Source organism: Amphiura filiformis, chromosome 12 (assembly GCF_039555335.1).
Source record: "Amphiura filiformis chromosome 12, Afil_fr2py, whole genome shotgun sequence".
NCBI classification, from domain to species: domain Eukaryota; kingdom Metazoa; phylum Echinodermata; class Ophiuroidea; order Amphilepidida; family Amphiuridae; genus Amphiura; species Amphiura filiformis.
This window is the reverse complement of record NC_092639.1, coordinates 40,972,569-40,998,273: the sequence shown is the minus strand read 5'-3', so window position 1 is coordinate 40,998,273 and position 25,705 is coordinate 40,972,569. Positions and strand designations below refer to the sequence as shown.

The following is a 25,705-nucleotide window of genomic DNA, read 5'->3' as shown; positions in this document are numbered from 1 at the left end:
GCTAGCACTTACCAGTAGTGCAAAGTATACGGAATGGAATCATAGGAAAAATTATGTAAATTTCAGTTCAAATTTTCTGTTATTTTCTTGGGTTTTTTTAGTAGAGACAGTCTCTATTTCTAAGCACCCAAAATACAACTCTTAACTCTCTCCACACAGGTTTCATTTTTTTTAATCAAAAAATTTCAGAATTGTAAATTTTCATGACCATATTTGAAATGAGCATGAAAAATGCATTAAAATGAGTACAAACAAGCCTAGTATTCGTGCAGTGGTTCTTAAGATAGCTCTGCTAGTTTGAGAAAATATCTCAGTGGTGTGTCCAGGGGGCTTTGGGTGCTGAAGTCCCCCGCACTTTGTTAAAAAATCATGTAAAATCAGCCGTTTTTGGCCATTAAATCCCCCGCATAACTCTGAAAGCCTCTCTGAGCCCCCCGCAGGAAAAGATCCTGGACTACTTTGTGCTGGGACACACTGTAGTTCATTGACTTACATTTAAAGTAGGTCTACTTCTTAATTCATAGCTAAATTCATGTGAATAAATAAAATATACCCCTTGACCATGATGTACAGGTTGTTGTGATGAAGACAAAGCAAATTCAGCTTGATATGGAGTATCCCTCTAGCTCCTATTCAAAATTGGTCCAAATGAGGTCAAGTATTTGTCTACTGAGGACACATATCTCTAGGATGCTTCCCTTTCCTCATATACATTATTTAATAGTACACAATGGGATGACAAAATAAGCCTGAACAAAAACCCTTGTAGTGTTCTCATCTGACTAAACATAAAAAAATATTGTTGACTAAAGCCAAAAACAGAGTTTGTCAAGAGACCCATGTGCATAGGTATGTGAAACTGGATTTGCTGCATAGCCCTATGCAATTGCCATTTTGTCTAAGTTGTCAGAAAAAAAAATTGTCACTTTTGCTGCTAAAAAAGGGGGCTGAAAATGCAATAAAAAATAAAACCCGCATAGCTTTTTTTTCCCCGAATAAAAAAACCGACAAAAAACTGCATACCCATAGCTTTCTGACCTTTGTTTTTGGCCGCTAAATTTTTTCTCTCAAAATTTTTGTTAGCGACAACATGCAATCACTTTTTCACCCTAATTACTTTAGTAAAAATTGTGAAAATTTCTCTCAAAAATACAATGTACATTTTTAAAACTATCATCAAAAACAACATATTTTCTTTACATATGAGTTACATTTGCATATTCAAGAAAAATGGATATATCGCTTATTGCTTTTGAATTCTTCATAAGCTTACCTATATGGTTATTATACTAATGGTAAAAATGCATACTGGAAATAAATTTGTAACTTATTATGTTACAGTTACATCCAGTACTGCCAGAATTCATCAGGCAGACATCTAATTGGTCATGTGACAAACATCAGGGTGTAATTTGTGCAAAGCTTGGTCCCATGCGTGTAACAGCTGAAAACAGAGGCCCCTTTGCAACTCTCACACGTAAGTTGATAATTTATTTCCAGTATGTGACTTAACCTTTCCTATTTTAGTACAATGTCTGCTGGATAACTAATCTTTAACCCCATGAGTACTGTCTGCTGATTGGTTACAAGAAGACTATTATGATGTATTGAGCCAATCAGCAACATGGTAAGAATGATGGTAGGGTTGAAGAGGCTTAACCCCATCAGTACTACCTGTTGATTGGTTACAAGAAGGCTATTATGATTTCTTGAGCCAATCAGCAACATGGTAAGAATGGTGCTAGGCTGATGAGGCTTAACCCAATGAGTACTACCTGCTGATTGGTTACAAGAAGATAATAATAATCAGGAACATGGTAAGAATAGTGGTAGGGCTGATGAGGCTTAACCTCATGAGTAATACCTGCTGATTGGTTACAAGAAGACTATATTTTTTTATTGAGCCAATCAGGAACATGGTAAGAATGGTACAGGGCTGAAGAGGATTGAGCTTAATTATCTATATTGTAGAAACCATATTTTGATTGGTTAATTTATGTGATATATTCATGTGAGTAACCAATCAAAAATGCTGTAAGAAATGCAACTTACCTGGTTACCACCACTCTTTGGATTCAGATAGACCAATAAAGGCTTCATTAGAGGTGATGGAATAGGCTTAATTATGAATGGTCTTGGTTTGTCCTCCGATGCCGACTTCTTGATGGATTTCCGTTTTATTGAAGGTTTTTTCTTTTTTCTCACCGATGATTTAAATGAACCCTGAAATATCAAGAAATATGATGAAAACAAGATCATTAATCATTTTTCTTGCACATGATTTGGATATAATATATACAAGTTAGAGATAAAGAAAGCCTCATATATAGCCTCACGGACCGTTCACAAACACTTGATGGGGGGCCTGATGCAAAAAAATTTCATCACAAAAATTTTTGGGGGTCCCTTTTCAGATCTCAAACATTTCAGCCCCCCTTTTTGACATAAAAATTATGGGTCAACCCCATAGAAAAGCATATAAGCTCAATTTTCCCACAAAAATTTGTGGTCAATTTTTTCAGGCCACCCCCTTAGGAGGGTCAAAACTTTTAAGGGCCCCCATTTTGCATCAGCACCCCCTAACAAATGTTTGTGAACGGCCCCTAAGTGTTGGCTGATTTTGTCTAGTACGTGTCTTGTGGACAGTTACCTGTATTTTCTGCTTAGGCGGTCGTATAATCCATGTTGGAGGTATTATACTAGCAGCATGAATTCCTAATGTACAAGGCTCTTCTATTTGTTGCATCATAAAGCAGGATACTTTATTATGGTACTGTAAGGAGAACAGAAAATAGAATCAAGATTAACATATATTTTAAACTTTCCATTTGCCCACCACACCAGACATGCCGGGGAGGGGGGCACTCACATAGTAAAGGCATACAGGAGGTTTCCCATAAAAAATCCTTAGACAGGGGTCTAGTTTTGAAGAAAATATCCTTAGACATGGGTCTCCTTTTTAAATTTTCTGTGCTAGATGTGGAAAACATGATGCTTTTACTATTTTCAAGCTCAGATATGGGTCCTTAGTTCTTGAAAATCCTTAGATATGGGTCCCTATTTTTGTTAAAATTACCCTTGGAAATGGGTAAGGGATTCAAAGCTCGAACCGCACATGATAAAAAGATGATGTACCAACTGGCAAAGTCCATCACCATCAGAAAACGAGGCCCAATCATTCTATGAAGTGCGAGAGATAACAATTGCTATGCTTACTCTTCACCTGTATGGCCCAGTCTTTATGTCTTTTAAGTTTATGCAAAGCCACGCAATGGCATGTGCAAGTTGCTAAACACAGGTGAGAAAATGATGGACCCTCATAAATATGCGAGAATCCTCATCCAATACAAAGCACTTTGCCAGTTGGTGTTGGTTGATATTTTCCTGTTTCTTCATGATTTCAAAATACTTAATTTTAATGTTTCTCTTAATTAGATAAAGGCATCACATGGTATGCTAGGTGATTGGGATGTACAACGTTTATGCGCCAGACACTCAGGCGAATGATAGAATTGATCATTTTGTGCATTTCAATGCATTTGATCCAGCATTAATGAAATAAGCAGATACATGAATGTCTGACAATATTCACAACAATATTTATAGAATTGAAAGGCAAATCTAGCATTTCCCACCTTAACTGCATTGGGCTATTCCATTTAAAATCCACACTACCCCTGTGGAAGATTTTGGAAATATCTCCCACAGGGAGTATGAATTTCAAATGGAATAAGCACATTAGCAGCTCCATTTGAAACTCACCCTCCCTGGAAAATTCAGGCGTATGAAATTTAAATGGAACTGCCTAATATGGTCATACCATTAGAAAATTATGTTCTCCTGAGGAAGATATTTCCAAAATCTTCCACAGGGGTAGTGTGGATTTTAAATGGAATGGCCCATTCTCAAGGTTTTCACATAATTGCCATGAAGCTCAACACTATAAGTACAAGGCCATGGATTAATTATATTAAATTGTAATTAGCTTCTTTTTATCCAAGCATTTTCTTCATCAAGTTATTGCTGACATGGAATATACAAAAGAATGTGACTTTATACAGAGTGGTATTTTGTAGCTTTAAATTGCATTTTACCAAGACCAGTGAGAAGAGTTGAATTTAATTGAATTTATTAGTTCATTTATAAATTCTTCTGTCCTTGAGTTCAATTGACAACTCTAGCATCTGATGTGGTGGAAAAAGAAATACCGTATAATGTGGAAAATGAAATCCTTGATGCACACACAAAAGAACAAACAAGCATACAGAAAGATACATACCCACAAACAAATAGACAAACAAACACACAGGAGCATCAAACAAAATCAGTCAGTCAAATATGAACACACATTCAAACAATTTATAACATTTCCATTTCACTGAATTTTATAGCTAACTGGAATGTTGGCTTACATTTGAAGGGCCAACACCTGATCTTGAGGAACCCCTTTTGGCAACACTTTCCCTTCGTCGTCCAATTCATATATCACATATTTTGAAATTAAAATGTGCAATAGGGCTAACAGAAGTAGATTACCCCCAAGGCAGAGAAACACAAGGAATCACATCAAACCAAAATTTTTGCCACACTCGCAGCCATTGGATATGGTCGAGATTTATTTGCAAGCATTAATGAAATACACAGTTGATTTTAATATAATGGAATATATTATAAATTATACTAACTAAAGGCTTCAGCAAAGCAATCATAATATTTATGCAAAAAGCTGGTGTGAGTTACGCCAAATACTGAAAGCAAGATTCTCCTGAACGAACCCAATGAAGGCTGATAGTGATGTGATTCCACTTTTGCGACCTGAGCAACGAAACAAACCAAATGGCCCGCTCTGATTGGTCAAAAAAATGCTATTAATTTCATCTCACTGATAATCAAGCTATATGAGGAAAATATGTCCAAAATATTTTTCTTGTTAGCGTTTCATGCTTCCCAATGTATTTTTTCATGGATTTCTCAAATAAAAATAGCGTTAGTTCCTAAATATCAAATGTGCCTACAGGCAACAAAATTGTATTTTTATTTTACTTGTTTATTGTCATCCTGACAAGATACAATATCATTCAATTCCCGCTTGCCTGACTCTGTATTTATGGATACGCTAAAATAGCATGTCATTGTTTAATTATTCATTGATATTCTTAAAGGATGTATTTTTCCTTAATCTTATTTATGAATTCATACAAATATCAGGTATTTATTCACTGTTAATGTCCTGTTTTCATATGAAAAAGGCCAGAAAAGGAGGTATTTTCCTGAAAAATGTATTTATGAATTCATAAAAATATCCCTCTGCAAATATCCAGTCTTTATTTAATTTTCCTGTTCTTACATAAAAAAGGACATTTTTCATTAAAAATTTATTTATGAATTCATAATATCAAGTCTTTATTTATTGTTACTTTCCTGTTCCCATTTGAAAAAGGGCAGAAAAGGACATATTTTTCTGAAAATTTTATTTATGAATTCATAAAAAATATCAGGTCTTTATTCATTAATTATTTTCCTGTTCTTATATTAAAAAGGACAGAAAAGGACATCTTTTTCCTTAAAGCTAGGAACAGTATTGCTCTGAACAGCAGCACTAAATCAATTAAAAATATATTGTCATCAGCTGGTAATTGAAATACAAAAACAATTAGCTTAATTAAAATGAATTTTGACCTTTTAATTTTACAATTATAATTTATAAATGAAGCTACCCTACAAAGTAGCCATTACCTTTATATCAATAACCATTCATTTATTTGTACTTTGGGTTAGACGACAAATTTCAATTTTTTTCAAACTTCAAAAAATTCAGGAGTATAAATTTTCATGGCTATATTTGGAATCAGCATGAAAAATGCATTAAAATGAGTACAAACAAGCTTAGTATTGATCCAGTGGTTCTTAAGATAGCTCTTTGATATTTTGAGAAAATGTCTCAAAACTAGGGGGACTTTTTATGTTGAAGCCTATGGCTAGCACACAGAGTATTAATCTCTTACACTGAGGGTGTAGATTTGAAATGGAATCACCCATTCAGGTAACCTTCAGGTGTCTTAGGGGATGTATGAATTTCAACTGGAATATTCAAATGATGTAAATTCACATGTATTTTTTTAGGGAGATACATCTATGAAGAAATTTTCAGACCAGGAATAATAACTCCCCTAATAATGGACCCATGTCTGATCTTGAGGAACCCCTAATGATACTTACAGCTACTTTACACCAGGAGCAGCTGATGGCAATGATATCATTCTGTTTGAATAAACCCCCTAATAATGGACCCATGTCTGATCTTGAGGAACCCCTAATGATACTTACAGCTACTTTACACCAGGAGCAGCTGATGGCAATGATATCATTCTGTTTGAATAAATCCCCTAATAATGGACCCATGTCTGATCTTGAGGAACCCCTAATGATACTTGCAGCTACTTTACACCAGGAGCAGCTGATGGCAATGATGTCATTCTGTTTGAATAACTCCCCTAATAATGGACCCATGTCTGATCTTGAGGAACCCCTAATGATACTTACAGCTACTTTACACCAGGAGCAGCTGATGGCAATGATGTCATTCTGTTTGAAGAGTTTCTGTTGGAATCCCTTCCCACATTGTTTGCATTTGCCCTCTTGTCTCCTCCGATGTACCCAGTGATGTCTGATCACCTGGTTCTCACGGTAATTCCTGATGCCGACATCACGGAACGTTGGTTTGCATTTGAAGTTGATCTGTAATTTAACAAAATACAAAGAAAAATGCATATTCGTTAATGTAAACATAAAAGAAATTTAATAAAGTTGTGCACAGAAACATGGTCATAAATAATTTAATATCAAATCTGCCCGGGGCAATTTGGGTTAGTTGCCATTTTGTGATGTTATTAATGTTTAAAATATTGTCTGATAGTTTCAGACCAGAATATAACTGGCATCTTGTATTTCATGAGACATTTTTCAAAGTAATTCCTAATCTTAACATTGTCAATAATATTTTTAAAGGCCGATATCTCAATTTCCAATTTTACAAACTCAATATCGTCGCTTAGGAATGTCCAATTTCATTGGGGGAAAACAGCGGTGTGGAGAAAAATATCTCTATATTTAAGATATGTAAAAACCTAAAAATTGATAACCTGCCCAAAAGTGTCTTCTTTTGATGTGGCATGTCACATATAACCTAATTAGCACTCCTGTAAACTTGTCTAACTTGCAGCTATTTTTTATTAGTAAATGGGGTTTTCAAGTGCTTGATTCCAGAGGTGCATTCTTAATAACACAAACAGAATGCAGAAAAGAATGAACTTGAAGCGTATATCCGGGGGAGGGGGCACTCCCATATATTGGTATGCATCATGTGCCTGTCAATAGACCCCCATTTTTGAGGCAAATCTGCCACCCGACGACCCCCTTTTTTCATCAGCTTACACCCAATGACCCTTTTTTTTATAGAAATTCACACCATAAAGAGAAAAAAAATTGCGTAAGCACCCAAGTTGTACAATTTACATTTTTGTAGCAATTTTTGCTTTTTGTAGCAATTTTTGCCACTGAATGACCCCCCTTTTTTGACAAAAATCGCCACCGATAGACCCCTAGTGTCATACTCCGGTAGGCACAGGTACGTCACTTTCATATTTGAGTGCCCCCCCCCCATATCAAATCAGTAGATCACAAACCTACGATCTGAACAATGTGCCCGACAATGTGTTGATTTTAATCCTTGATATATTTGGCAAAATAAATCAATGCTATGCTGATATTAAAGTTTTCTAACGTGCAACAGTAAGAAAACAACTTTGACCCTATGTGGAGAGCTTCCGGGTCATGCATATCGGGTCAGTGTTTTTTCCCGGGTGTTTCCATGGTGTATGACACCCGGGGTATGTCACTATCGCGTTTGACCAATGAGAGCAGCTCTCTCATCAGCGCTAGGTCGCCATGGTGGTCGAATTATTATTATTGCATTGGCGTTCAATTGGGATAGACGAAAAATTTTAACTGATTATGCAATATACAACAATAAATATAAAAACAACAACATACAGCACTCAGCAAGAAGATTACACATTTTTTATTCTATTTAATGCATAAAATTGTGACATGCCCTTTCAGCTAACATCACTCCCATTTACTAATTTTTTGTCATGCATATGTATCCCATGAGTGTAAATCCCCAAATAATGAATACTAGGCGCGCCCACATGGAGGGTTTAAACTAGAGGCTTTTTGCCTCTAACATTGCAGTTCCCAAGCCAAAACCATCTTAGGATTTTGATCGTAATTTCATATCCCACTAGAGAGGTCATAGCCAGCTTCCCTGTTGTTATTTGCGAGTTGTCAGGTGCGAGTGAAACATACATATGTTGACTCGGTATAATGTGAAATTTCCATAGAATTATGAACCAGGTCTTTATGCCTATTCTTTGATAATCAATGTTGCGATACAGCGTCACAGCATACGTCTAGTGCAGGGCAATACATTCAAAAATGGTTAGTAATTGGTAATTAATCTTGTTACATCACTACATCTACAGCAAATTCCAAACCTGTCATCATCAGGGCATTGTGAAATTTCAGGAGGATTACAGACTTGGATGGAGTTGTGTCGACACCCCGGGGTCGACACACCGTCAGGAATTGACTTAAGGAATTGCAATTCTTGAGTATACCGATCCTCATGGATTCCATGATCATCTGAACATGACTACTGTTCTACGTTTAATTCATTTCTTGATATTCATGACTTTCTTATATTGCACCTGCCAGGCCAGGAAGCTTCATTGTAATGTACAAAGAAACAAAATGAAAGGATATGGAAGGTTTTGTAACCAAATTTGAACAAACTTTGACAGGAAACGTCAGATATATATAAAAAAAATGTAAAAGCAAATTTTTTTTATCCAAATTTTCCAATATCTTGATCATCACTGATTGATTTGGTAGAGAATCTTAGCCTACTTGCCGATGCACATACCCTGTTTATTACATGAACAGAATTGGGTCACACCTGGCTCATCAAATTCAATTTTAACCAACCAAAACCGTAGGCATATAGCAAGAAACAGTATATAGGATGTGTGTAGTTTTTGTTTTTTACGATCGACCCAGTTTTCTGGATTTTAAGCTCACATTGCTTCTTCTCTTTTACTCCCCTTTCTTCTCTTTTCTCCTTTCCCCTTTTCTACCTTCTTTTCTCCCTTTAAGAAATCGGATAGCAATGTTTGCACAGTATTTTTTGTGCAACCTGAGAGGCCGAGAGCACATCAGACACACCAAATTGCATTCTGAATATGATGAATGTCCTTCTGATATCAAATAATTTAGATTTTCTTGACATTTGTGATATAATACAAATAAGGACATTTAATATTGTATTCAGAATGCAATTTGGTGTGTCTGATGTGCTCTCAGGTCCCACAAAGAATACTGCGCAAACACTGCTATCCGATCCCTTAATCATGATATTACTGATATTTTTTGATATGATTCAATAAATGCACTGATTCCATGTTAATGTGGTACATGTGCTACTTTAGCATTTAAGTGTGAACAAATTTAGCTACTGCATTTTCTCGAATAGTCACCCTGGGGGTGTTGCATTTTCTAAAAGGGGGGCACTTATTAGAGGTCATTTTTAGAACGATAATGCCCGTTAAAATCATTAGGTAAGTGTAAAACTCACGCTGAAATGACAAACTATGAACTTAGGAAGGATGACATCGGGTTCACTTCCAGGTTTACGACCAGATTTCCGCCAATTACCAACGCCATTAGCGACAATGTGTGCACCTTGGTAAGCTTACTACACAAGACAGCATGGAAATATCAGCATTTTTGGTTGAAAAAGTGGTGGGGGTGTTTAATTGAAGGGAGTTACTATTTGAGGAAATACAGTACATACTTGAGACGGAGAAATAAAGTTTAATCTATGTGGTAAATTAAATATGAGAAAGGTTTTTAACACAAGTCAACACATACATAAATGACAGCCAGTGAAAAAATTTCACTGACTATCCAGGATTTGAACCTGGGAAGGTCCCAGGTTCAAATCCTATCCAAAGGTCCCAGGTTCAAATCCTGGATAGTCAGTACATACTTGAGTCAACATAACATGTCAAACTTTTTCATATTACAAAACTTCCCAAAAATAAAGATCTACAAAAGCTGAAAACATATTATTCATATATTTCACTTTACATATCACCTGCATAACATATTAACTACATATGACTACATGTATGTCTCCAATGTTCAAAACCCCATTGTCAATTGGCCCATCAGCCACAAAATGTGCAAATAAAACTAAATTAAAAATTGATTTGAAAAATGTATAGAAAAGTACTTATAACATGGTGGAAATATTATACAAGGATGGTAGCATATAAAGCACTTTCTCTCTCCAACAGAGAGATTATAACTATAAGACAAAAAAATGTGCAAATAAAACAAAATTTCAAAATTGATTTTAAAATTGAAAAGTACTTGAAAAGAACTCAGAAAAATGGTTACTTTTAGTATACAACGACTGTAGCTTTCAAAGCACTTTGCCCGCCAACATATAGCAATTAAAATATCAAATAGGAGAAGCATGGTAATTACGTGCCACTGAAATATTTAGATGGTAAGGCTGAGGGTATGTTATGGGGAAAACTAGGCTGACATGAATGGCCAATGATTTTTTCTAAACCATCCATTCTGCTCTTACAGAGTATGTTAGAAGTGCAATAATCACAGAGGTTAAGAAATGATTCTAAAGTTTCATTTTGGTGGGTAAAATGTAGCTGGGAAAATTGACCACAATCAGTGGCGTGCGCAGCACATTGAAAGTGGGGGGGGGGCAGGTTGTTCAGTTTTTTTGACGTTTTTTAACATTTTTCCCCCAAATGACCAACAAAAATGGGGGGATATGGCCCCCCTGCGAGCACGCCACTGCCCACAATCTGATCCATTGTCACAACCTGACCCATTCATAACCTGATCCATTCAGACCGAAGTAGGAATTTTTTTACTGATGTTGAAATTCCTATGTCCCTTACATAATCATGATAATGGTACTTGGGTTGCAAAGTTATCAACTTTTAATAGGTCTATGTTAGAGTGGCAAGTATTTTGTGATTTAAAACACCAAATTCGGTGATTTTTCGTGCATGGTTTTAAATACTAAATTCTATGATTTTCTGTGATGTAATTTCAATTCCTTGATCACATTCTGTGATTAAAAATCACATTTCACAAATCAAAATTAAATATAAGCGTACATGTCTACTTTATGTCTAGTTGTATTAAGGTTGATATCTTTGAAGACAGACTTCATTTTCATTATTTTGACCTCACATTCTCATAATTTTTCTTCATTTTTATTTTTCTCAAGGAAAAACATGTTTTCCATGAATTTCTGTGTTTTCCGGTTTTTTTCTTAAATACTGTGGATTTGTCAGTTTTTCCATGACACAGAAAACTTGCCACTTCAGTCTATGTCCATTTTCTTATGTTTCATGCTCCTAATTTTGCCCTATATCTCAATTTCATTATTGATTGAAACTGGATCAAATCGACTGTGTCCCAAATTACACCAAATTAAGGAAATAGATACCCTAAAAATATGCTTATGGTCTATTTTATAAATGACTTCTATCCAAAATTAAGCTTCTTTTGAACCCCTCCTCCCCCCTCAAAAAAAACCAATCTTTTTGCCACCAAATAATGAAAAAACTTACATATTTTTTTGAGATAAGTTTGTTGGAAAAGCACCAGATTTCTGAACACCCATTTTTATATATGGGTACCTCAAAATGCACCCAGTGTCAGTTGCACAATGTCCTTGTATAAACCACCATTTCACTAAAAAAAATCCTCCTGGCCCCAAGGGCAATAAAATATACACAATCGTGTAAATTTAAAAAAACCTTCCTCTTGTAGCTGGTTCACAGTGTTGTATCAGTTCCATTCAGGGGTGTGATTGGTGCTTTATGAAAAAACCCCCAAGGCAATGAAATTGCGAAGCAGAGCTTTCACCTGTTATGGCGGGGGGGTCCAGGGGCCAGCTTAAGGGCCCCTGGTGGGAATCCAGGGGCAACGCCCGGTGGGGGGGTCGAGTGCCCCCCTCAAAGCCAGAGGGGTTCTACACACTTGAGCACCACTGGAGATGCAATTTCATGGGGTAAATGCAAAAATGAGAAACTGTTAAAATACTTCACTTTATAGTATAAAAACATTTATTATCTGTGAATACATACTTCCAGTTATCATATCATTCACATACACATGAGAAATTGCATCACCATTTTTGCACAGTACAGTGTGTCTATAAATCATCCAGTCAGGGTTCTAAGGAATTTTCATTTTAAAATTGGAGATTTTCTCAGTTCCGGAACAGAAAATTCCGGAAATGTGACATCTCTGTTAAGCATTTAGCTCTTGGTCCAGGGCGAAAAAAAAAAAAAAAAAAATTGAAAAAAAATTAAAAAAAAAAAAAATTTTTTTAGAAAATCCGGATTTTTTTTTTTTTTTTAATCCCAAAATCTGAAATCCGGATAAATCCGGAAAAATCACACCCCTGTCCATTTTCAAATCATATTTTCCACAGATGAAAACAGAAAATATCTGGTATTCTGCTAGTAGGACTAGTAAAAGAACGTTCACCCTGTAACATTATTAGGCAATTGTACTAGCGAGTTAATGTTTTTGCAAGCTTTAACTTTCGGCTCCAAGCCCTGGATGACATTTTAAAACGTTGAATGTCTATAGCTTTAGAATATACATGAGACAAATCAATGTATAAATGTACAGGCTTTGCATGCGCCATTAGGTGTTGTATAACTGAATTAATAAGTAAGCTTATATAAACACAGCCAAATTCAAAAGTCCCCACTAGTTCCATTCCCATTTAATCAGAGTCTGATGAGTTTATGGCAAAATAATTTTTATAATGGTTTTCTAGTTTGCACGAATTTCCAAACAACGGTTCCTATGCTCACGATGATTAAACTTTTGGTATCAACCTTCGAAGGAAAGTGTACAGAAAATTATTATATAAATTATTTTGCAATAAACTCATCAGACTCTGATTAAATGGGGATGGAACTAGTGGCGATTTTATAATTTGGCTTTGCATAGCTGTAGTACTATTGAAGCCTGCTGTCATATCCCAATTGGAATAATCCCTGATGTTTAACACAATAGGTAAAACTACTCAGCATGCAGGGTTGCCAAAAACTTTCAGCCCGAATCGAGGGTCAAATAATCGAAAAGTCGCTTAATTTTTCTCTTAGCTATTGGTTTCTATGGGCAGGAAACTATCGGAAGTCACAGGAGCCAATGTTGAAAAATCACCCCTTTTTTTTCTTGTACGGTACCATTGGTTTCTATGGGACAGGAAATTGTCAAAAGTTGCGGGGAAAATCGTCAAAAGTCGCCTAATTTAGGCTACCAAATCGCGGGTTTAGCAACCTTGCTACCTAGTGTTTTCACATTGCATTCAACAACAAGTGGCAGACAAATTAAGTAGACTAGTCTATATTGCAGATTCACTATACCTCACACACACATAGAGCATTAAAGCAAACCTTTGCCAAAGACTATGAGTTGAATTTCATTTCCTGTCTTAATCCTTAACATCTTGAGATCTGTATCCTCCCAGGGTTGCCAAACCTGCTATTTGATAGCCCAATTGGGTGACTTTTGAAGATTTTCCCTGTGACTATTGACAATTTCCTGTCCCATAGAAACCAATGGTTAAGAAAAAATGTGGGCAACTTTTCAACATTGGCTCCTGCGACTTCGATAGTTTCCTGCCCCATAGAAACCAATAGTAAAGAGAAAACTTGGGCGACTTTTCGATTATTTGACCCGCGATTCGGGCTGAAATCTTTTGGCAACCCTGTATCCTCCCCATCCTCATCATCAACTAACCTACATGTACCTCGCAACTCTTGCTACATGCCTATATTTACTGCACAACATATAAATCTGAACTTCCAAAATGACATATGTACATAAAAGATATTTAGAGAGCAAATTGCTTTAAGGGCTCGGATAGCGATGTTTGCACAGTATTTCTGTGGGACCTGTGAGCACATCAGACCTGAGATAAATATACTAGATACATCTCAGATCAGACACACCAAATTGTATTCTGAATACAAGGAATGTCCTTCTGATATCAAATAATTTTGATTTTTTGAAATTCTTGATATAATACAAATTTAAAGACAAATTATTAAAAAAATGATATTTTTGACATTTAAAAGTTGTTGAAGTAAACTTTATAAATCTTACGATAGGTACTTGGCAGTATGTCATTGGTGGTAATGATATTAGTTGTGCATGTGCCACACACCCACACAATTACTAGCATTCCAAGTACTTGTCAATGTTAAATTATGGAACATGATCTTCATCCATTGCAAGAAATGTCTTCAATTTACATACTGTAAAGCACAATATTTTTATGACTGAAAATGAATCATAAATATTTTGTAATTTTTGTGAAAGGAACAAATTTTCTTACAGGGCTACAAAAGATTGTTTGTCAGCATGAAAATTTTGCCAATGCACATCACTCATGCACGCAAACATTTCAAGCTTTACAGTAATCTGGGCAGTGGTGGCACCAAGGGGGGGAGGGGCATAGGGGGAAATACCCCCCAGTCAGAACGCTTCCTCTAGTTGCCACACCCCTGTAAAAACTCAAAATTACAACAAATTTCCACTTTTTGCTGCAATTTTCCACAAAATTTTGTCCCCTAGAAATTCACTTCCCCCCTAGAAATTCACTTTTCCCCCATGCTCCCTTCAAAAAAAAAAAAAAAAATATTCCTGGCGCTGCTACTGAATCTGGGATAGAAAAATCACATGATTGCGCTTTTGTAATTATAATATCATGCAGTGGCAAAGACTTGATCAAGACTCGCCACTACATTTTTAGCAGCAAATTCAGACTTGTTTGTGAAAAGGTTATACAATAAGCATATCTATTTTCAACCAGAAGCTCTATTTTGCAAACCAAATTTACACTACGTGGATTCTAAATTGGCTCTCTTGCCTGTGTCTCTTTACACTTACACAGTGGTTGACTATTTGAGATATTGTCAGTGTGTAGTGCTCCTGGAGCTATAACTTGTTTACTAACCTCCAAGCATAGCTATTTATGGCATTTATTGCATTACTGCTATATTCTGTTGGTGTAGCCATATCAGTATTTCACTTGACACTAATGGTCATCTAACAGCATATCTGATTGGTTGATCACTTGAAATGCTCATTTCAATTGCCAATTATGACTAGGCTTAAACTATTTATGGTCAAAGTTGCATTTGCAAATGATCTTATTAATACCCTCCTTGATTGGTTCATAATTGGACACAGTATTCGATTTTGGCCAATCGGCAGGTAGTTCTCATGGAGTTAAAGCATATACCGTCATTTTGTCAGCAAAATAGATTTCAACTTGACATCCTTAAGGCGGGTCGGAGGAAAGCATGACCCTGCGGTGTTTGCACTCAAATATTGAGACAAATAAAGCTGATACACAAGAAGAATTGTATGGATCCTACAAAGGAGACCCCAATACTTATAAGGGGTGTCATTAACACCCCATACGTGCATGATTTTTCTCGGAAGGAGGAAAATGCCCAAAACTTTTGTTTTGATATAGGCCTATTATTGACCTTAACTCAAGAACCGCAAGACCTATGGAATTATGCAATTACAGGATTCCTTGACTCATTTCCAATAAGATCAAAAAAGTTAAATTCAGTTTTTTAGTTAAATTGAAAAAACTGACTGTTTTCATTTGGGAGAACAAGATAATATTTTTTAATTTCAAAAACTTTGTGCTGTATTTTTCTGGGATCAGAAGTAGTAATTGCCAAGACAAGTTATATCATCTGATTTGTTTGTGTACTTAGATTCTACCATAGATAGAATATAAGGTTAAAGATGACAAATCATAACTACAAATTTTCAATTTCATTATTTCTGATGTTTAGAATAGCTACCCTATGAAGACAGGTGTGCTTCAGGACCACTACATTTTGACACTATCTCAAAAATGCGTCACTGGATGTATACGTGCAGAATTAAATATCGCATTATAAGATTAGATCTGCCTTCTTGGAAACTTTCTACTAGAATATTATAGGTCACACAAAATGGAAAGTGTGACCTTTGAACTTTAAGATTTGTCTTCTACATAGGCAAAAAATGACTATGATGAGAATTTATATTATTCTGTCAATCAATCTCATACATAATATACACTATGGACCACAATGGCCTCATCCCAATGCCATAGTTCAATAACCTCAATTAAACAATCCTAGAGCAAAATTTGACCTCAAATTGTGGAGTATGAGGTTGTGTACCCAAATTTCCAAAGGTCATTCAATGAATGTGCAACTGTATTGGGGTTAAAGAAATGTGCCCTGATAGATGAGCATGTTGTGGATCCTAAAGTGATATCATACTTTAAGTGGAAAGAAATTTGGATGTTATTAACATCTATCACAAAATCTAATTTTAAAAATCTAAAAATATCTTGATTATTTTAGAAAAAGTTACTTTAGACCTTCTGACACATAGATAACATCAGGATACTTGTTATTTTTAATACTTGAGGAAATAGAATTGGTTTGACCTTTTGTTTGTGGAAATAGAAAATGGCTTGACCTTTGTTTTGTTTCTTTCACCTAAATTGCTGGGTAATATAAATTGGCAATGAGTGATGTTAGGGAGCACACCCAAAGATCAATGTATGGGTCTGGTCTGGTCAAAAATGATCAAAGGTCTGGTCAAATTTTAGTGTAGAGTACCATAATAGGCTTCAGGTACGTCATAATAATTTAGCTAGAATAATTCTCTCAGCAAATATAAGGACATCAACTAATGATTTAATGAATACTTTGCAGTGGGTTAAACTTGATCAAAGATGGCATAATACTCTATTAATGACTGTTTTCAAATGTTTAAAGAATGAATATCCATCATACTTATCTTCTCAATTTGATTTTGTTCATGATAACCATAATCATATAACTAGAAATCATACTTCTAATACATTGATTGTTCCAAAATTTAAATCAAATTCAGGTCAACGTATTTTCACGTCAGGGCAGCCTATGCATGGAATTCTTTGCCACCGACAGTAAGAGCGCAGATGGAAAATATGACTTTAGGCCAATTTCAGTCGAAAATTAAAGAAATTTAGGCTTGTCTTTATCTACATTTTGTTCATTTGCTTGCTTATTTTTTGTATAAATATAATTATTGTATTTCTGTATTTTGAATCATGGTATTTATAATTTTCTTGTATTTGATGATACCATTATACTTATTTGTAATACTAGTATATTATGTATGCTATTTTTGTAAATATTGTGTATCGTAATATATTTTGTTGCTATAACATGTATACAATGAGGGCCTGCTTGAAAAGCAGTGCTTGTCACTGAAGCAGTATTACCCTCAATAAAGAAAGAATAAATAAATAAAAATATATAAAGTGGCCTAGATTACTTTTTGAAAATTTGCCATATTGAAGCTAAAATGGTGAAGTAAGGTGCATAAGTAGTACAAAAAATCGCACGTTTTAGGCTAAAATAGCTAAATATGAGCTACCCCCTTATCAAAATATTCCTGGGACATATCCTCCATGATGCCCTATCCCCTGAGATTTACCCCTATGGTCCTTTGATTTATACTAATTACTATTTGGTTCGTTCCTCATGTTTTTCATCAGAACAGTTTAAAATCACAAAAAATTAACCTAATTGCAAAAATCACCATACAGTATGAGGTTGCATAAATGCCACGATTTGGATAGAGCGATTCAAATCTCTATCTTACCATGGAATCGTGACTGGGTATAAAGGTTTATGTACAATATAGGCATGCCAAACAATAAAGGTTGGGGTCTAAGCATAAACACACATGACTTGAAATTTGACTCTATACAGCGATACAGGTATTCACCTGCAGTTTTAATAAATCAGGGGCTTTCGGAACAAACAGGTACAAAGATTTGTGTTGAACAGGATTGGTTGCCCATAGCTTTAAAACTTTACCCGTACCTTTTCTAATTCAGCTTTCTTATTCAAATCTAACATCAAGGGTTTTTAAACCCTTATTGTATTAAAATACAATAATCTACCATAGCTGCTCTATAAACATTGGGCAATTTCTGCATTGACTATATTGTACACAAAAGTTGACATATGACCTAGCAGCTATTGCAGCAAAACCCACAATATTTATATCATTAAGCAAAAATATTGTTTGAAGATGATGATTACATGTATTTTGTACCTCTAGGCCAGTATCTTACTCACACCTAGAAACCTGTGAATTCAATCAAATATGTCTAACATTCCAATTGATTCCAAATGATTTTAGTATTACGCTAAAAAAGAAATGTTTGGTTGCCCTCAGCGACCGACCGAAAAAATTAGAAATCTTGGGTTAGGTTCTTTTTTTTTTCAATCACTTTTTAGAGGAAACCTTGAATTTGAACAGTATCAAGGACATTAATATTTGTTATTCACTCATTTTATTTGCATATTTGATTAAAAACAAGAAGTATTTCCATTAAATTCTGTCCAAAAATGCACAATTTTTTACCGTAAAATGATCAAGCATTTGCCAATACTAGCCTTTTCAAAATGGAGGAAAAATGTAGAAAGAGCCCATAAAAAAAGAAAAGAAAAAAGGATTGACCTACCGACCCTTCACATTTTTGTCTTGGAAGGGCAACCAAACAATTAATTTTTTTTGGCCTTATTCAGAATCCCAATCAGATGTGGAGCTGTCGGGAAGAGCAGGTTGTCTCTCACCCTAAACAATAAATCAGATACAAAAGAGAAAACATTATGGAAAAAAATCATGGCAAAATAAGCCATATATGACCTGATCACATTAGGCTATTAAGGCACCAAAAAAAACACCCTGTTCTACGGGTGGAGGGACCTTTCAAGTAGGGTTGGTCAGTCAGGTGTTTTGTATTGTTGGTTGTTTATTTTTTAAGCAAATAACTCTAAAATTCATCGAAATTATTCCCTCGCTTCATTTACAATTTTTCAATCTGGTCCCAAGTCGGGGCAGTGCAGCAGAATGTTAGATTGATGGAACAGGATGGGATTTATAATATGTCTACCTGGGCTTGATACAGCAAACAACAACTTGCTTCATCTGCACACATCCTCAAAAACATCAATTGCAGATCAAGCCAGGAAGCAGCCACTCCACGGCTATGGAATTTCACTTCTTTTGCCCCAAACAGCTGATTTGACATGCATACATCAATTTCTCGGTCAAACTAATTCCGCTTTTGGCCCAAAACCGGCTGATTTTACATGCATACAGCAAATTTAATAAAAATATCTCAAATGGAAAATCGGGGTCAGTCGAGCCGGAAGAACAGGTTTTTTAAATTTCATTGTCTAATGGACCAATGCAGCAGCTGGTCGCAAATCTTTGAAAATTAGTTGAGAATGATGCCATGCATGATAAATAAAAATATGACAACCAACTATAGTACATTGGCAACAGCAAGTTTTGATGAATGTGTGACGTGGTATAGTTGCTCACACCAATTATGTATCGTGATAAATTGATGAATGTTCTCAGGCATCCAGTTGTAGTAACATGAAATTTGGAATTGAATCAAAATACTAGACTATTTTTAGCAATGCTACGTTGCTGTGATACCATCACACTTCATCAGGCAACTGACCCGCTGGACTGGTCATGTGACAGACGGCCAGGGATCGGCTTGATGGCTCTGTCCCATGCGCAGGGCCGTTCCTAGGGATTTTGCCGCCCTAAGCAAAGCTTCTCCCTGCCGCCCCACAAAAGCATAGCAAAAAAGTGTTAAGGGGCACGTGTCCTCACCTCCTCCATCGCTACACCACTAGTTTTATCCGACCTGTTTTCTGTTTCTCTTTTCGCCCGCTTTTTATTTTTCCTCACATTTTTTCTTTTTATCCACCCTCATTTTTTCTTCCCTTTTCTTTTTTTTCTTTTTTTCACCTTTTTTTGTGACCCTCTACGTTTGCCGCCCTAGGCGACCGCCTTACCTGGACTAATGGTAGGAACGGCCCTGCCCATGCGTGAGATAGGTTGTATCGTAGGCCTCCCCTTTTATTGAGTGATGGTGATTTTACTCTTTCCCAAATAGCCTCTTTGATGCCTTGGCGGTGCCACTGTTCCTCTCTGTCTAAAATGGTTGCATCCTCAATGCTTATGGAATGCCTGATGAAGTGTGATGGTATCACACACAACGTAGCATTGCTATAAATAGTAGTCCAGTATTTTGATTCAATTCCAAATTTCATATGTATCGTGATGTTCTTACTTGATGCAGCATATTGAATTCTTTCTTTCATTCTACATAATGTTTAAAAAAATATTAGATTTAAAACTAAAAATAAGTTCGTAGCTTTATCACTCACATCAACATCAGAATAAAGTATATAAAAGAACTATAACTTTCTTGAGAAAATAAATCATCCAACAAAAGAGAGGAAAAACCCCAGTAGAGAGGAACAATAAAAGAAATCCTGAAAAACATGAAAGATGACACTGACAGAGCTAACCAAAGATAAACTATCTGATGTATGTTATTGATTCAACTGTGCCATGCTTTGGGAACAGGAAGGTGTTTGGGATGTTGTAACATGTCTCTGTGAGCCTCTATACATAACCTATGGTACTTTACAATGCAACCAAACCCCAGGAGATGCATTGACAGCTATGTCATGTGGAGGCTGGGTTGGGGACAAGATGGTGATTCTTTCTACTCTCTCCCATATAGCCTCTTTGATGCCTTGGCGGTGCCACTGTTCCTCCCTGTCTAAAATGGTTGCATCCTCAATGATTATGGAATGCCTGATGAAGTGTGATGGTATCACACACAATGTAGCCAGTGTTGGAATTAAGCATTTTTTTATGCGTAGCAAAATTTGCTTTCATTGCTTTTCTCTTGGTACATTCACATACTTAAGTGTGTAAGTCTATGGCATAAAAATGCTATTTTCAACTCCAAAATTGTGTATCAAATTGATAAAATTGTGTAGCATTTTGCTACGCAATACCAGCTATTTCCAATGCTGAATGTAGTATTGCTATAAATAGTAAGTCCAGTATTTTGATTCAATTCCAAATTTCATATGTATCGTGATGTTCTTACTTGATGCAGCATATTGAATTCTTTCTTTCATTCTACATAATGTTTAAAAAAATATTAGATTTAAAACTAAAAATAAGTTCGGAGCTTTATCACTCACATCAACATCAGAATAAAGTATATAAAAGAACTATAACTTTCTTGAGAAAATAAATCATCCAACAAAAGAGAGGGAAAACCCCAGTAGAGAGGAACAATAAAAGAAATCCCCAAAAGCATGAAAGATGACACTGACAGAGCTAACCAAAGATAAACTACCTGATGTATGTTATTGATTCAATTGTGTCATGCTTTGGGAACAGGAAGGTGTTTGCGATGTTGTAACATGTCTCCGTGAGCCACTATACATAACCTATGGTGCTTTACAATGCAACCTACATGTGGAGGCTGGGTTGGGGACAAGATGGTGATTCTACTCTTTCCCAAATAGCCTCTTTGATGCCCGGCTTTGATGCCTTGGCGGTGCCACTGTTCCTCCCTGTCTAAAATGGTTGCATCCTCAATGCTTATGGAATGCCTGATGAAAAGTGATAGTATCACACACAACATAGTATTGCTATAAATAGTAAGTCCAGTATTGTGATTCAATTCCAAATTTCATATGTATCGTGATGTTCTTACTTGATGCAGCATATTGAATTCTTTCTTTCATACTACATAATGCTTTAAAAATATTAGATTTAAAACTAAAAATAACTAGAGCGGTTCTCGGCTTTCGCGGTTCTCGGCAGTGTGGGTTGGTCCGTATGTGACGTTTCTGTTCAGAACCTTGTGTGACCCTTCCAACAAACAAAAAAAAAATCATCCGCCACCACTGGTTATAACAAGGGCCTTGTAAATGCAACTGGTGAGACAGAGCCTCGAATGAGCGTTTGTGTTTTCAGTCTGATTTCAGTTCCTAACAGGTACAAAGTTTACGCATTATCATTAGGCCTACCAAGTATTGTATGTCCAATAATCTCTTATGTATGACATGGATCTTTACCATGATTGTGCAAGCCAAAAAATATCATTTCAATACCCCAAACATGCGTTAAAAAAGACCATGTTTTACACATGCAACCTCAAGTTTAGACATATAATTTAATTTTCCCTAAACCCTCATGCACGGAAAAATCATGCCGCCACCATTGGTTATGACAAGGGCCTTTTAGGGTGCACACCAGTAAATAACCCCCACTGACTTTCTGTACAGACAGGGGCCGGAAAACAACTCAGTTCTTCAAAACTTCCCTTTCTGCAAGCAGAAGGTCAGATGACGACATCCATTGTAAAAATTAATATATGGATTTCAGTAAAAAGTTCAACCTATAACCCATACAGCTAACGCCACCTCACAAACAGCTTGGTGTTTCTGAAATGTAACACATTTTGAAAGTCGTCATAAAAAGTCGGATCCTGCTAAATTTACACAGACAATCTAATTTACAGGCCTAAATGATGATTAAATATGAATCAGGGCCTAATAGTTACCTTTTAAGCCTTTTCTAATGTATTACATTAAGTCATATTGCACATTTCCTCGTTTCAAATACTGTTTTTTCCCTTCCAGGGTGTAGCTAGACTTCTCCGTACTCCACTTGCCAATTGTGCTTCTGGCTATTGCATTTAAGCTTAAAACTCTGATTATTATTTGTGCACAATTGATAGATTTTCACATCTAATCTTTTCAGTCACCGTCGCCCTCTGTTTGTTAGCTTCCCAAGTGGACTACTGACTTTGGATTGCGGATAACTTTTTAACACGGGATTCTATGGAGAGTTAGGCCAATTTCTCGCCTAACTAAAATTGGTCATGATGTAATGCATCTTTAAATGAATCTGGCTTGTGATTGGTCCCCCAGATATCGTTATTGATTGAACAAATTCATCAGGATCGGTAGAGTAAACTAGTAAACCAGAGTTAGTAGTATCTGATCCAAGAAAATGCACTTACTGTGTACGTTTCAACAACCACTGTTGTCTTTGTCAACACTTGATGAGGAGTGACTGCAATCTACTGACAACCAACGCTAGAGGGATATGTAAAATCAGGCGGTTTTTGGCGATTTTAGCCATTAAGCCCCCCCACCGCATAAATCTGAAAGCCCTCTGAGCCCCCCTCCTGGCGACGCTATTGCAAAATCAATGGAGAGAAACTATACTACCTTGTTTCTTAATAAAATGTAACGGGGTATATCAGGCAACTATGAGAGCCAAAAAGGCCTCAAATTGAGCAAAGAAAGACATTAATTTTCACGTGCATTTCAACCAAGACGCTTCATTAGTGGTGTTCGCCCTTAATGTCATATTATCATGACCGTTTTATTTTGTTTTATGTTAAGGGCTGGGGTATGAACGTTTGGACAGTATTTATTGTGGGACATTAGAGCACATCAGACATATCGAATTGCATTCTGAATACTAAGAATGTCCTGATATCAAATAATTTTGATTTTTTGAAATTCACAATGTAATACACATTTTATGACAAATCATTAAAAATTGATATTTTGATATATAACAGTCCTCGAAGTAAATTTTATAAATTTAATGATACATTCTTTAAGTATATGTAGCTGGGAGGAAAGGCCGACGATCAATTGAAAATTTTGACCTTTCGTATTGAAGATATGGATTCCCCCCCCCCCCCAAAAAAAGGTCTTTTTGGGAAATAAAATCCATATCTTCAATATGAAAGGTCAAAATTTCAATTGATCGTCGGCTTTTCCTCCCAGCTACATACACTTTAAGAATATGTCATTAGATTTATAAAATTTACTTCGAGGACTGTTATATATCAAAAATTTGAAAAATATCAAATTTTAATAATTTGTCATAAAATTTGCATTATATCGTGAATTTCAAAAAATGAAAATTATTTGATATGAGAAAGACATTCTTCGTCTTCAGAATGAAATTCGATATGTCTGATGTGCTCTCATTTCCCAAAAAAAATACTGTCGAAACGCTCAAAACGCTCATTCCAGATCCCTTAAGTATATGTCATATTACATGTTTCACATTTGTACGATTTTAAATAATTCTTTATCATGTTTATAGGACATGCTCTGTTATATTTTTATATCCTCTTTTCATTCTTGAAAAGATAGATCATGCTTTTATTTCACCCATTGGGTATTTCTTTATTAATTTGTGTTTATATGAGCGATTTCAAAGTGGGATAATAACTCCTGGATGACGTAAGCATAATGTTGATAGATTTAAATATCATTATAAATAGGCACTTAATAATAATGATATTGAAATAAATTGATAAATAGATAAATTAATAGATAAATAAATAAATAAAAGATATATAAGCATAGATAAATAATAAATAAATGATAAACTAGGAGTAAATTGCAAACATTAAATTTCTTAGAGCAAATGAGCATTTAATAAGTTTTTATGACAAATATTTTGCCCCTTCTTATGCGTTTTATCATTATTTTATCTTTTACTAATTTTTTTTGGGACATGCTCGCTTATTTATTTTTATGTGTTCCTCTTATCATTTGTGAAGTATTTCTTTATTTTTGTTGTAGTACAAGTGATCACTGAGTATGTTTAACTGTGGAAATATCGGTAGATAAGGTGTTTTTATTTCACCCTTGAGTATTATTTATAAGTGTATCAACATACATTTCACATGTCATGATTTTTCATTGTTTTATTTTAAAGCAATTCTTTATTGGGGTGCATGCTCTCATATATTAGGTGGTTTTTTTTTCATGTTCCTCTTGTCATTCTTGATAGATGGCTGTTTATTTATGTCGCGTGTTAAGTATTTTTTTAATTTTTGGTCTATGTGTATAATTATCATCACATCCTGTACGCTGTTTATTTATTTCCCCTCATTTTCTTTACTTTTGTTTTTAGATCTTTAGTTCTTTATTTTTTTTTTTTTTTTTATCATCCGAAAAGTAGGCCTTCTGCACATTATGATTTTTCCTTGCTTTATTTAACTCTTTACTGGGGTGCATGCTCTCTGCTGGTTTTTTTCATGTTCCTCTTATCATTATTGACAAGATAGCACCTGCTGTACGCTGTTTATTTATTTCGCCCTAAATTATTTCTTTACTTATGTGTTCCTCTTATCATTTGTGAAGTATTTCTTTATTTTTGTTGTAGTACAAGTGATCACTGAGTATGTTTAACTGTGGAAATATCGGTAGATAAGGTGTTTTTTATTTCACCCTTGAGTATTATTTATAAGTGTATCAACATACATTTCACATGTCATGATTTTTCATTGTTTTATTTTAAAGCAATTCTTTATTGGGGTGCATGCTCTCATATATTAGGTGGGTTTTTTCATGTTCCTCTTGTCATTCTTGATAGATGGCTGTTTATTTATGTCGCGTGTTAAGTATTTTTTTAATTTTTGGTCGAAGTGTATAATTATCATCACATCCTGTACGCTGTTTATTTATTTCCCCCTCATTTTCTTTACTTTTGTTTTTAGATCTTTAGTTCTTTATTTTTGTTTCTGTGAACTTATCATCCGAAAAGTAGGCCTTCTGCACATTATGATTTT

At 35.3% G+C, this 25,705-nt stretch overlaps 1 protein-coding gene across 8 annotated transcripts in view; it reads right to left on the bottom strand.

Annotated features, from left to right (window-relative positions):
- The window catches only part of LOC140166195 (diacylglycerol kinase zeta-like), a 434,180-nt gene that overhangs the window by 51,289 nt on the left and 357,186 nt on the right, over positions 1-25,705 (bottom strand). For all 8 annotated transcript variants that reach the window (XM_072189595.1, XM_072189599.1, XM_072189598.1 and 5 more), the window contains exons 5-7: positions 6,544-6,738; positions 2,651-2,773; positions 2,053-2,223 (exon numbers count right to left, since the gene is read on the bottom strand). In XM_072189595.1, coding sequence (XP_072045696.1) covers positions 2,053-2,223; positions 2,651-2,773; positions 6,544-6,738 — 489 coding nt within the window. The remainder of the gene's footprint in view (positions 1-2,052; positions 2,224-2,650; positions 2,774-6,543; positions 6,739-25,705) is intronic.